The 15,031-nt window shown below is 30.5% G+C and overlaps 1 protein-coding gene across 1 annotated transcript in view; it reads left to right on the top strand.

Moving 5' to 3' along the window:
- Positions 1–15,031, top strand: part of LOC107554226 (protein unc-13 homolog C-like) — a 175,996-nt gene that overhangs the window by 112,009 nt on the left and 48,956 nt on the right. Inside the window, exon 20 of the mRNA XM_016236680.1 lies at positions 10,252–10,378. Coding sequence (XP_016092166.1) covers positions 10,252–10,378 — 127 coding nt within the window. The remainder of the gene's footprint in view (positions 1–10,251; positions 10,379–15,031) is intronic.

The raw sequence follows: 15,031 nt of genomic DNA, 5'->3' as shown, positions 1-15,031 counted from the left end.
TTAGTTTTTCATGTAAATTTTAATACTGCTACTAATGATAAATAAATGAATACAAATATTACATAGTTTATTTTTTATTTTATATTTTTACATTTAACAATTTTATATTTAATTTTCTATATGTTTAATAATAATAATATACACACTTATTTATTTTATATTTTGTAGTTTATTTTGTAATTAATTAATTTTATATTTAATTTTCAATATATTTAATAATAGTTGTAGTAATAATAATAATAATAATAATTAAAAAATGTTTTTATGGTTTAGTTTTTCATGTAAATTTTAATACTGCTACTAATGATAAATAAATGAATACAAATATTACATAGTTTATTTTTTATTTTATATTTTTACATTTAACAATTTTATATTTAATTTTCTATATGTTTGTTTAATAATTTAATAATAATAATATACACACTTATTTATTTTATATTTTGTAGTTTATTTTGTAATTAATTAATTTTATATTTAATTTTCAATATATTTAATAATAGTTGTAGTAATAATAATAATAATAATAATTAAAAAATGTTTTTATGGTTTAGTTTTTCATGTAAATTTTAATACTGCTACTAATGATAAATAAATGAATACAAATATTACATAGTTTATTTTTTATTTTATATTTTTACATTTAACAATTTTATATTAAATTTTCTATATGTTTAATAATAATAATAATATAATATACACATTTATTTTATATTTTGTAATTTATTTTGTAATTTATTTATTTTATATTTAATTTTCAATATATTTAATAATAATAATAGTAGTAGTAGTAATAATAATAATAATAATAAATGTTTTTATGGATTAGTTTTTCATGTAAATGTTAATACTGCTACCACTAATGATAAATAAATAAATAAATAAATATTACATTTTTTTTTTTTTTTTTACTTAAAATCTTCTATATGTTTAATAATAATAATAATAATAATAAATTTTCTATGATTTAGTTTTTCATTTAAATTGTACTACTGCTAATAATTTATTTCTATATTTTAATAATAATAATAGTAATAATAATAATAATGAATAATCATATGAAATCATAAATACATTAGTAGTAGTATTGTGGTGTTTGGATTGTAACTCCATTATCACTCAGCGCTTCACATATATATTGAAGTACATCTAGCTTCATCCACATACAGTACATACACTATACTCACATGGGATGATATACACCTTTTTAGCAAATCTCAGCTGCTTTATTGCTTTCACCATCACAAAATATGAACTATATTATTGCCCAGCTCTTACAGCTGAATGTGTATTAATGCTTACGATATAATATCATGATTTTCTGTAAAGCTGCTGCAAAGCGCTACAAATAAATGTGACTTGACTATGTTAGTGATTTGTTCTCTGAATAGGGCGTAACATAATGCATGGACCAGGTTTGCATGATTACTGCAGATCTCATTGTGTCCCTCGCTATCTCTAACAGTCGACTGGAGCTTGTTAAAAGGTAGATGTTATGTATTGATGCGACCTGCTTCTGGAGACGATGGCGAGGTCTGCATGTGCATCATTCCTCAGGAGAGACGTGAAAGCTCTGGCAAAACACTTTCATTATCACCTCGTATTATTGCTGTACTTTTCATTTGGCTTGAGTAATTGTGCCTGCCATCATGAATAGATGACCCTTCAGTGTTTACCCACAATGCCTTCTGCTCCCGAGCACTTTGAGGGCTGTTATTAGTGGTTGATCAATACGGGATTGTTAATGATCTCAAGAGCAGTGTGTGAGATTTAATGTGATGTAAATGTTTGTGATCACTTTGTAGTCTTTTTATTTTTCATGTCATTGTTCCTTTTTTTCATCTTGTGATGTCCTTGCTCTTTAAAAGCACTATACGTCTACAATTATTACTACTAAAACTAATACTAATTCATTGATTTAATAATGTATGTATTTGGTGTGTGTTTATTAGTAATAATAAGAAAAAGGATAAAAGAGATATTTATAATTTAGGAATTTTACTTTTGTTTTATATTTAATATATTATCATTATTGTTATTGTTATTATTATTAAGAAGAAGAAAATTTATTTTGTGTATAATTGTGCATTATAACTTTAATTTTTGACAAATTATTTTATGTTTAATTTATTTAATATAATTATTATATTATATAATAATATAATTATTGCGTATTTAATATAATTATAAAACGACAACAATACATTTGTTTATAATTACATTTGAATTTTTTTTATAATTATTTATTATTTTAATGTATTATTATTATTATTAAGAATGATTGTATTTATAATTGTACATTTTAAACTTTAATTGTTTAAAAATTACTGTATCTATTAATTTATTTTATATTATTTTATATATTAATTATTTTAACAACAACAATAAATATTTATAATTTAATGTTTTGATTGTATGTATAACTGTGCATTATAACTTTCTTCGTTTGCAAATTATTAGATTTTTAATTTATTTTATATAATTATTATATTATATTATAATATAATTATTATTTATTTAATATAATTAAACAACAACAACAATACATTTGTTTATAATTTCTATTTTTAATATTTATTTATTATTTTAATGTATTATTATTATTATTATTATTAAGAATGATTGTATTTATAATTGTCCATTTTAATTTTTTTAATTGTTTAAAAATATGTTTTATTTAATATTATTTTATTAACAGCAACAATAAATGTTTATAATTTAATGTTTTTTGTCTAGTTTTAAAAAAAAATGTTAACAATTATTTATTTTAATGTAGCCTATTATTATTATTATTTATTATTATTATTATTAAGAAGAAGAAGAAGAAGAAGAAGAAGTATTTTATATAATTATTATATTATATTATAATATAATTATTATTTATTTAATATAATTAAACAACAACAACAATACATTTGTTTATAATTTCTATTTTTAATATTTATTTATTATTTTAATGTATTATTATTATTATTATTATTAAGAATGATTGTATTTATAATTGTCCATTTTAATTGTTTTAATTGTTTAAAAATATGTTTTATTTAATATTATTTTATTAACAGCAACAATAAATGTTTATAATTTAATGTTTTTTGTCTAGTTTTTAAAAAAAATGTTAACAATTATTTATTTTAATGTAGCCTATGTTAACAATTATTTATTTTAATGTAGCCTCCTATTATTATTATTATTAAGAAGAAGAAGAAGAAGAAGAAGAAGAATTGTATTTACAATTGTTCATTTTTTATTTTAATTAAACAATATTTTATGTTTTTTAACTTATTTAATGTATTTTTATTAACAACAACAACAATAATAACTGTTTAATTTAACACTTTTTATTTTTTATAATTATTTATTATTTTAATGTATTATTATTATTATTATTATTGGTGTTTGGGTGCTCCTACTGATCTTTTGATTTCTTCAAAAGAACTTCATTCATTCATTCGTTCATAACTGAGATGCTTTTTATTCATGTTTTTATTGTTATATTTTATTTGAAAAAACAACAACACTATACGTGTCCCAAGTTCATTTTCATTTTAATTTTAATTAAAGTTTGAGCAATTTGTTTGTGATTTGTTTTGTTTGGGTCATTTTTAGACATTTATACATGTCTATATAGTTTTTATTTTTTATTTTATTTTAGTTTTAGTTATTTTACGCCGAGGTAAACTAGATTAAAATGACGAATGTTGTTGCTACTAGCTGAAATAAAAAAGTTTTTTTCGATTTTAAGTAAAATATTACTATTTTTGAAGGTTTTATTTGATGTATGTATTTATTTATTTACTTATTTTAGTTATTTTACGCCGAGGTAAACTAGATTAAAATGACGAATGTTGTTGCTACTAGCTGAAATAAAAAAGTTTTTTTAGATTTTAAGTAAAATATTACTATTTTTGAAGGTTTTATTTGATGTATGTATTTATTTATTTACTTATTTTAGTTAGTTAGTTAGTTAGTTAACTATAATAGCCATGATCTGGACTTCTTACTTGTGAGTTTCCACACTCTCACACAATCAGTTTTGTTGATTTGAAGTACTGCAATTCACTATTTTTTGTATAATACATATTAAACTTCAACAAATACAACCATTATGTATTACGCAGAATAAATACAAAATGTACTAATCTTTTTATATTTTATTTTACCTCAAGTAAAATATTAGCATTTTATTTTATTTATATATTTGTTTTGGTTAACTATAGTTACCGTGATCTGAACTTTTTACTTTTTACTTTTAATCATGATTATTGTGATTTTTCTCATGCTGATTCTGCATGCAATTCACTGCTGTACTGCAATTCACAATTTTTATTATAAATATTAAACTACAACAAATGCAACCATAATGTATTATGCAGAATAAAAACAACATGTACTAATCTCAATATTTGTTACTAAAAATAAATAATATCTGCCAATATTTATAGAATGGGCAGGACTAGTCTATCAGCATTTAATTGTATTGTTTGTTTTTTTTTCTTTATGCAAAATATGGATGTTAATATCTTTGTTGTTTTTGGAGTAAAATGTGACCCTGGCATGTTCTTGGCAGGTTTCATGAGATTCACCAATTTTCTTTCAAACCACAGAATAGCTTTAAATGACAGACGGCTGGATTTAAACGGAGGAAAGCAGCAGGTGTTTATCAGGCTGCTCTTTGTGCTGGAAACTATGGATTATGAACGCTTTGATGTTAAAGTGAGAGGCGCTTCTGCTGATGAGGTGCTATATTTGATCCTGCAGAGTCGCTCTGACTGTATCTGATATCCCTCAGGCTCTTCCCCGAGAAAAAGAGCGGCTCCTTTAAGATAAACGAGCAATTATCGGCATGCGGCACATTCTCACAATATGCCAAGATTCAGTGCTCAGGAATGAAACTTCTCCGAGGTTGCGGAAACAATGAGCTGCCAGAAGAGTTAGTCGTTCGTTTTAATAATTCATGCAGACATGCTTCATAAGCAGGTGTTATTAATGTCGTTCATTATGGGGGTTTGGAAAACATATGAAGCATTATGGAAATGCAGAGCTGCATAAACCAGTCGAGACTCCTTCAGTCATAAGTGTTTGCAGAACGTGTTAATGACAGCATTCAATAATGACTTCCAGTACTTATGAAATATTCAGCAGGAAATAATGTAGGATTCATATTGAATCCATATTGCATTTCTCTTCCATAATGTGACAGTTTCAGTGTGAATATTCAGGTGAAAATAATGTGCAGCACGAATCAGTGTTATTTCTGTATATTATGTTTACTATTGTAGGTTTTTTTATTAATATTTTGACTTTTTTTTTAGTTTGGTTACATTTTTTGTAATTTTGTTATGTGCTTTTTTTAATGTTATTTAGGTTTAATTTAATTTCAGTTTTAGATTAGATTTATTTCCAGCAGTGTGTGCTTCAGCTTAAACGTATTTCAGTTAGCAACATTTCTCATTTTTAGTAAATGTGAAATTTTCATCTAAAATGTAAAATTTAATTCAGCTTTGTTTTAATTAACACAGTTGTTTTTAATAGTTCTAGTTTTAGTTCTGTTTGTTTGTTTATTCGTTCATTGATTGATTATATTAAATAAAATAAATTGTATTATTATTTATTTTATAAATGTGTTTATTCATTTATTTTGTATCATATTTTGTGCATAATTGTTATAAAAATCACAATGCAAAAAGTCATAAAAGGCTTCCTTTTCTTAATGCAAAGTGTTATTTTATGCTTTATTTCAGTTTTACGTCAATTAACAAAAATGTTTTTAATAGTTCTAGTTTAGTTCTCTCTCTTTCTTTCTTTCTTTTTATTGAATAAAATGCATTTTGAATGCATTGAATGCATTTTATTATTATTTATTTTGTTTTAGTTATTTATTTATTTTGAAATGTGCATGGTTATAAAAATTGCAAAATGCAAAAAGTCATAAAAGGTTTCCTTTTCTTTATGCAAAATTACTGTTTATGTTTATATTTTATTTCAGCATTATTTCAGTTCACAAAAATGTTTAAATAGTGTCTGTTGTGGTTACAGCTTATGATAATAATCCTGATCATGGGATCTGTGAGGATTTTATTAAATTGTTTAGTTGATTTTATTTTTCTCTAAAAACATGCATTGTATAACCAGAAACATATTTTAGAGAAAGATAGATGACATTAATGCATGTGTGATTTCTCTCATTATAATGTCATGTAAAACAACAAAAATGGCAGAAGCTTAATTATCTCTGAAGATACGATGAGTTTTGAGTAGAATCCTGTAATTATGGTAATTCTGCTGTGATATTAATGCAGCATATGCAAGTCATAAGCAGCAGTTAAAGATCAGCATGTCTGAATCATGATCTCTGCTTTCAGACTGCAGCGGTTGGTGTTTGGGCTCATGAGAAGCTGTTTAAAGCTCATGTGAATGGAGGTTTGGGTCACTTCAGCCGAAGGCCTTGAAATCAGAGGTTCACAGTGCAGTGACGAGTGAGAGCAGCTAATGCCTTATTAATTATTAACTGACACTTACATTCAGATGTTGACAGCCGCTGTCTGATGGGTTGAATATTTGAAATCGTACGGTGTATATTCGAGAAGGCTAGCTGCTAATAGGTAGGTAACAGAAGGTAGCTGTCATGAGACCTTCATCATATTCTGTGATATTCATCAGTTCTGTGATAAAGTGTCATGTTAGCGCTTACCTAGCCTTTCAAGGTTCTGATTGGTCAGTTGCAGATTTGTAGAATCCAATATTATGGTATAATTTACTATTGTTTTCATCTGTAAAGCATTGATATGCAAGGCATACACAGTGGACATTACTGTGAAATTACAGTTTTTCTGACACTTCTCTCCAATGCAATGCACTTGTTCTCAAAACAATTAGCACAGCCATCCAAACACAAAATTATCTTAACCAAACAGTTCTACTTTACTGCAAAATGAAGCACTGCAAGTTTTTCTAGTAATGCATTTATTAAAAGTAAATATTAACATCAAATCTATATTGATTATAAAACACATTCAGCTGTAGATGCACAAATATGCTTTTGAACGGTAGTGTATATGAGAAGAAAAAGGTCACAGTGTCAGTTTAGTGTCATTATGCAAATATATTAGACTGCATAATGTTACGATGGACCAATCACAATCAAGTATTCCATATATGGTTTTTTTAATGTTATTTAGGTTTAATTTAATTTCAGTTTTAGATTAGATTTATTTCCAGCAGTGTGTGCTTCAGCTTAAACGTATTTCAGTTAGCAACATTTCTCATTTTTAGTAAATGTGAAATTTTCATCTAAAATGTAAAATTTAATTCAGCTTTGTTTTAATTAACACAGTTGTTTTTAATAGTTCTAGTTTTAGTTCTGTTTGTTTGTTTATTCGTTCATTGATTGATTATATTAAATAAAATAAATTGTATTATTATTTATTTTATAAATGTGTTTATTCATTTATTTTGTATCATATTTTGTGCATAATTGTTATAAAAATCACAATGCAAAAAGTCATAAAAGGCTTCCTTTTCTTAATGCAAAGTGTTATTTTATGCTTTATTTCAGTTTTACGTCAATTAACAAAAATGTTTTTAATAGTTCTAGTTTAGTTCTCTCTCTTTCTTTCTTTCTTTTTATTGAATAAAATGCATTTTGAATGCATTGAATGCATTTTATTATTATTTATTTTGTTTTAGTTATTTATTTATTTTGAAATGTGCATGGTTATAAAAATTGCAAAATGCAAAAAGTCATAAAAGGTTTCCTTTTCTTTATGCAAAATTACTGTTTATGTTTATATTTTATTTCAGCATTATTTCAGTTCACAAAAATGTTTAAATAGTGTCTGTTGTGGTTACAGCTTATGATAATAATCCTGATCATGGGATCTGTGAGGATTTTATTAAATTGTTTAGTTGATTTTATTTTTCTCTAAAAACATGCATTGTATAACCAGAAACATATTTTAGAGAAAGATAGATGACATTAATGCATGTGTGATTTCTCTCATTATAATGTCATGTAAAACAACAAAAATGGCAGAAGCTTAATTATCTCTGAAGATACGATGAGTTTTGAGTAGAATCCTGTAATTATGGTAATTCTGCTGTGATATTAATGCAGCATATGCAAGTCATAAGCAGCAGTTAAAGATCAGCATGTCTGAATCATGATCTCTGCTTTCAGACTGCAGCGGTTGGTGTTTGGGCTCATGAGAAGCTGTTTAAAGCTCATGTGAATGGAGGTTTGGGTCACTTCAGCCGAAGGCCTTGAAATCAGAGGTTCACAGTGCAGTGACGAGTGAGAGCAGCTAATGCCTTATTAATTATTAACTGACACTTACATTCAGATGTTGACAGCCGCTGTCTGATGGGTTGAATATTTGAAATCGTACGGTGTATATTCGAGAAGGCTAGCTGCTAATAGGTAGGTAACAGAAGGTAGCTGTCATGAGACCTTCATCATATTCTGTGATATTCATCAGTTCTGTGATAAAGTGTCATGTTAGCGCTTACCTAGCCTTTCAAGGTTCTGATTGGTCAGTTGCAGATTTGTAGAATCCAATATTATGGTATAATTTACTATTGTTTTCATCTGTAAAGCATTGATATGCAAGGCATACACAGTGGACATTACTGTGAAATTACAGTTTTTCTGACACTTCTCTCCAATGCAATGCACTTGTTCTCAAAACAATTAGCACAGCCATCCAAACACAAAATTATCTTAACCAAACAGTTCTACTTTACTGCAAAATGAAGCACTGCAAGTTTTTCTAGTAATGCATTTATTAAAAGTAAATATTAACATCAAATCTATATTGATTATAAAACACATTCAGCTGTAGATGCACAAATATGCTTTTGAACGGTAGTGTATATGAGAAGAAAAAGGTCACAGTGTCAGTTTAGTGTCATTATGCAAATATATTAGACTGCATAATGTTACGATGGACCAATCACAATCAAGTATTCCATATATGGACATGCAACCACCTGCTGTGTAGTGTTTGGGTAACACTGTGCTGCTGTGATTAAGTCAATACAAGTCCTCCGTGTCAGTCAGAGGGGATTTGTCCTCAAGTTTGCCGCACATATATGTTGACGTCTCTCCTCGCGCTAGCTGCATGTTATTCCCTGTGCTTTTTTGTGTTTTCATCTTTTCTGACAAGTCTGGGAAGAGCGTCATGTTATTCAAACAATTGTTCATCTGGAGACTGCTCTTTATTTAATCTCATTGTCTTGTGTAAACAGCTGAAATCTCAAATTACATATACTTTCATATGGTTTCATGTGCTGTTTTAGTATATCATTTCAGGGTTTCTGCAGGTCTTAATTCACATTTTTACAAATTAATGCCTTAAAATGTCTTCAATAGGTGCAGAAAGGCTTAAATTTATGATGGCATGGCATTAAATGATGCATGCGCTGCAAAAAAAATATTTTTTTTTCTCTCAGAATTTTGTCTTCTACAAATATCTAAACATCTTTATATCAGGATTAATTTACTTGAGACGAAATTTGAAGATATGAAATCATGTTTTCTGAGAAACCGAACAATCTGAAGTGTGTTTATGCTTAAACAACAAATATCTGTCAATAAAGAATGAAATCTTGTGAATTAAGTTGATTTTTCCGAGGTATTTAGTCATGTTTTAATCATAAATTCACTTATATCTCGTGATTTTGCTTCTCAAATCAGTGTGTCTTGATTTAAGAATCTTTTAGATTCTTATTTTCAATGGAAAGTTACAAAAATACTGAGAAAGATGTTTTATTCCTTTTTTTATATACTTGGTACACTATTATAGTTACATTTTGATAATATTATTTTATATAGTTATATAATTCATATTTTGAATTAGTTTAACTTTTTATTTTAGTTATATTAATTTACTTACTATTTAAACATCACTGTTTAAGTGTAATGTATTTTATTTAAAAATATATATATTTTAGTTTATTTTTGGTTAGTAATTTTAATGCTTTAACCTAAACTTATTCCAGTTAATTACCATGGCTACATTTCTCATTTTCATTTATTTTGGCTTTCAACTAATATTTATATTTGTATTTTAATTCAGCTTGATTTCAATTGACAAAACTGTGTTGAATAATGTTCGTTTTATTTGTAGTTTGTGATAGTACATGCTGGAGATGTTTGTAGATTGTCTCCAGACAGTAAAGCCCAGTATGTGTCTGTGCATGACTCACTGTTGACTCATGACTCTTTCTCTTCTCTTTCCTCTTCATTTGCAGAACACGACAAGCATCGTCTATGCAAGAGCACAGAGTACATGAATTTGCACTTCAAAGTCAAATGGTTCCACAACGAGTACGTCCGAGACCTGCCTGCCTTTAAGGGAATTCCTCCAGAGTATTCACTGTGAGTTTCCCTTCACATCTCGCTCTCTCACGGTGTTGAGTTTTTTTCTGAAATCATTGATATAAACAAAAATCAAGCTCCATCCCAGTTTACAGGTTTAAGGCATGAGGAACTAGTTCCCTTACACCATCAACAACAAACCAATATATATATATATATATATATATATACATACACACACTACCGGTCAAAAGTTTGGGATCAGAACGATTTTTAATGTTTTTACAGGAGTTTCTTCTTCTCATCAAGGCTGCATTTATTTGATCAAAAATTTAATATTGTGAAATATTATTATGATGTAAAATAACGTTTTTCTATTTTAATATACATTAAAATCTCATTTATTCCTGTGATGCGCAGCTGTATTTTCAGCATCATTACTCCAGTCTTCAGAGTCACATGATCTTCAGAAATCAGTATAATATTCTGATTTATTATCAGTTGTGCTGCTTCATATTTTTTTGGAAGCTGTGATACTTTTTTCAGGATTCTTTGATGAATAAAAAGTTAAAAAGAAGAGCATTTATTTAAAATTGAAATATTTTCTAACAATATACACTAGCGTACAAAAGTTTGGGGTCAGTACATTTTAATTATTTATTTATTTTAAAGAAATTGAAACTTTTATTCAGCGAGGATGTGTTCAATTGTTAAGAAGTGATAGCAAAGATTTATATTGTTAGAAAAGATTTATATTTTGAGTAAATGCTGTTCTTTTGAACTTTTTATTCATCAAAGAATCCTGAAAAAAGTATTGCAGTTTCCAAAAAAAGTATTTGGCAGCACAACATTGATAATTCTAATAATAAATCAGCATATTATACTGATTTCTGAAGATCATGTGACACTTTATACTGGAGTAATGATGATGGAAATGCAGCTTTGCGTCACAGGAATAAATCATATTTTAAAGGATATTAAAATAGAAACCATTATTTTATATTGTAATAACATTTTGCAAGATTACTGTTTTTTCTGTATTTTTGATCAAATAAATGCAGCCTTGATGAGAATAAGAGACTTCTTTAAAAAACATTACAAGTCTTACTGATCCCAAACTTTTGACCGGCAGTGTATATATATATATAAATGTTTGCATTAATTAAAAAAAGCCATATTTTTGGATTATGATGACATTTTCATGACAATTTTAAACAGAAAGCTTTCTAATTTAACAATATACATCAGCGGGATGTTTTCAACATTTAATTGTAAATTTCTTAGTGTAACATTCACAAAACCACATCTACTATACGACTATATATACTATACTATACGTTTGAATGGGGTTTGTGGGTTAAAGCGTTCAAGCTGAATTAATTGCAGGAAATCACTTTCCATTTGATGGTGATATAATTATAAATTGTATTATTATATAAAATCATGTATATATGAAGAGCTCAGATGCAAAAGCCTCTAAAATGAGCATTTTTATCTGGCTCCCGTGTGTAGGTTTTGTAATTTCACTTTATTGGCAATGTATAGGTTCTTTTCATATATATATATATTTATTTATTTATTTATTTTTGCAATAATTACAAGTGATTAACACATAAATTAGTTTTCAATTTTATTGTTATTTTATTTCTCAAGTTTTTTCATGTCTGAATTTCACCTCCTACATAAAGCACCCTGAATGTTGCTCCATCCATTCATAACCCATCATGCATCTGTCCTGGATCTGCAGACGCACGCTGGCCTCTCATTGGCTGCTGTCTGTTGTCAAAAAGTCACTCATTCATTAATGTGAGTTATGAGCGTGGAAAGGCGGGAGGACAGATGGGACGGGACTTCAGGGAAGAGCCACACAGCTGTCAATCAAAAATCTCCTCCAGATCCGCCCAGCGTATTTATTAACATAAGTGACAGGAGAAAAAAGATTGCGTTTCCTGAAGGAAATGCCAGCATTTGCAAAGCACCAAAGGAATAATGCTAAGGTTTTAGGTACGTTTCAGTTTGAAATTAAGTAAGGAATTTGTGGGTTAAACAATTCAAGCTGAATTAATTGCAGATATTGAGAAAAAAATAAGAATAACAATATATTCTTTAAAGAATATTAACACAGTGTTGCTTTGCAAACATGTTTTTTAAATGATTCCTGCAGCAGCAATACGAACTAAAATGTGCCAACATCAAAGCACAGCCTGTCAGATGAGATTTGAACATTAACACACACAGGAGTCCTCCTCACCCGCTCACTCTCATCAGCTTTTCTCAGATTTTCTCTCCACCCTCAGCTGTTAAAATCACTCACTTATCTCTCGCTATTAAAATACTATGATTACTGTTATGACTTATGATTACTTATATTTTATTTCGCAGAGATCAGTTACCTTCCTACATTATTGCAACTGCAACAGGCATTTTAATCAGATGCATATTGCCTGTTACACATTATTTCATCTCTGTTTGTTTGTTTGTTTGTCATGCATATTGCTATCTATCTATCTATCTATCTATCTATCTATCTATCATCCATCCAGCCATCCATCTATCATCTATCTATCCGTCCATCCATCATCTTATCTATCTATCTATCTATCTATCTATCTATCTATCTATCTATCTATCTATCTATCTATCTATCTATCTATCTATCTATCTATCTATCCATCCATCCATCCATCCATACATCCATCCATCCATCTATCAGATGCATGTGGCCTGTTATATATAATTTAATCAAATGCATATTTATTTATTTAGTTCATGTTTTTTATTTATTTTTATTTTTATTTTCAAATGCATATTGCCTGTTCTCCATAATTTAATCAGATGTTATCGTTTGTTCGTTCGTTCCTTTATTCATTTATATATCTATCCATCTGGGGACAGTTTTTTTTTTTACTCTTTCTTTTAAGCAACTAGGCACAAGTAACCATATGACTAGTCTCAATATTATACTCTCATTATCATAATCTTACATGATAAACTGGACACACAGTCCCCAGAAAGCATGTGTATATTGATGAGACATCTGTGAAATATCGCCGCTGGTAAACATTGCATTTTAAAGGATATATTTATGTACAAGCATCTGATAAAATTGATTAAAAGTAATATACATTCAAACTAATAAATGTAGGCAAGAGCATCTGTTAAATGTCGTCCTGACATTCAGGGACATGTTGCAAATGAGAAATGGCTGTAAAAATGACACCCTACTGCAGATGTCAGACTGATCTCTCTGCAGCGTTCCTGAGCTGTGAATGTGTGCGTAGGAAACCTTCACATAGAGCAATATTTATAGTTCCCTTTCAGTCGGTCACTCTCGACGTCACGTCGGAGGACCGACGAAATTGGGATCTCGCTTAGAGGGACCAATCTACTTCGAGTGTAAACTAAACGAGCCAATGCACATTGGCATGCGATTATTGCATCCAGCTGCTGCTGATCACAGCGTGAGTATAAGTAGGCAGCAGGTGCAGCGCATATTCAGCTTTTCGCTTCGGAGCCGAGCGATCACATCGTTCCGCTCCTGACTACTCTACGGAGAGAAGACTGAACGAGTTCAGCACGCTCTTGGAGAGCTCTTCGTGTTGGCGGACGGCGCTTCAGCGGTGGTGGTTTCCCGTGTCGAGTGGGTTGCACACATCAGGCTGCACTACCCCCTGATTGTGTTGCAAATGATCATCTCCCCTGTGCGCCTCAGCACGCTAAAAGAGCTTTTTCCCCTAAAAGAGCAAATTCGGGTGCGTCTTTCTAAAGACGACGTTGCTTAGCAAACTTTACGTTACGTCGTTATAAAGACGATGTGGGTCTTGCTATAGACAACGTATCACCCGGGCATTCTGGATGCGGTCGTTACCTGGCGCTGGGTGATGGTCACGATCGCTGCCTCTCGTGCCTGGGCATGAAGCACGCTGAGGTGGCTTTCGTGGATGGTTCATGCTCCCATTGCGGGGGTATGACCATCTCGGAGTTGCGGACCAGACTCCGTTACCTGCAAAGGGCGGAGTGCCCGTGCCACTGCCTAGATCTGGGGTTCCCTCTGGGGGCAGCCGGGGGCGTCCTTTTTCTGGCGGTGGGCGGACTGGGCTTACGGTCACGGTGAGGAATTCCCCTCCGGGGATGCCCAAGCCCGCCGGCACTTCGAAACCAGCGGAGCTCTCAAAAAGAGCAGGCTGGACCCTCCCGGGGGGTACCACCTGTTTCTTCCGAGGCTCCCCCCGACGATCGGATGTCGACTGCAGCATCGGAGGGTGAGCCAGAGCTTTCTGGAGAGGAAGATTCGGCTGCGCTGCTCTCCTCCGGGACCGTAGCAATGCCTGGATCGGATCCAGAAATAATGGCTATGCTTTCCCGGGCCACCGTAGGGGTAGGGCTCGAGTGAAGACTTTCACCGTGTCCCGAGCCCTCAAGGTTGCACGATTGGTTCCCGGGGCGGTCCGCGCTGGTTCCAAGCCCCCCGCCTCAGTGCCTTTCTTCCCGGAGGTGCATGAGGAGCTCAACAGGTCGTGGACGGCACCTTTTTACTGCCGGAAACTGATTTGCTGGATCCTCCTCCCTCACCACCCTCGATGGTGGGGCAGTCAGGGGGTTACAAGGGTCCCCCCGGTGGAGCGGTCGGTTGCGATGCAGTTGTGTCCTAATACCGCCTCCAACCGGCAAGGAGAACCGTGCCTCCCCTCCCGGGTCTGTAGGTACTCGACT

The sequence above is a fragment of the Sinocyclocheilus grahami genome, unplaced genomic scaffold, assembly GCF_001515645.1.
Source record: "Sinocyclocheilus grahami isolate Dianchi unplaced genomic scaffold, SAMN03320097.WGS_v1.1 scaffold495.1, whole genome shotgun sequence".
NCBI classification, from domain to species: domain Eukaryota; kingdom Metazoa; phylum Chordata; class Actinopteri; order Cypriniformes; family Cyprinidae; genus Sinocyclocheilus; species Sinocyclocheilus grahami.
The sequence above is the reverse complement of the archived record's forward strand: the minus strand, read 5'-3'. Positions and strand labels throughout refer to the sequence as shown.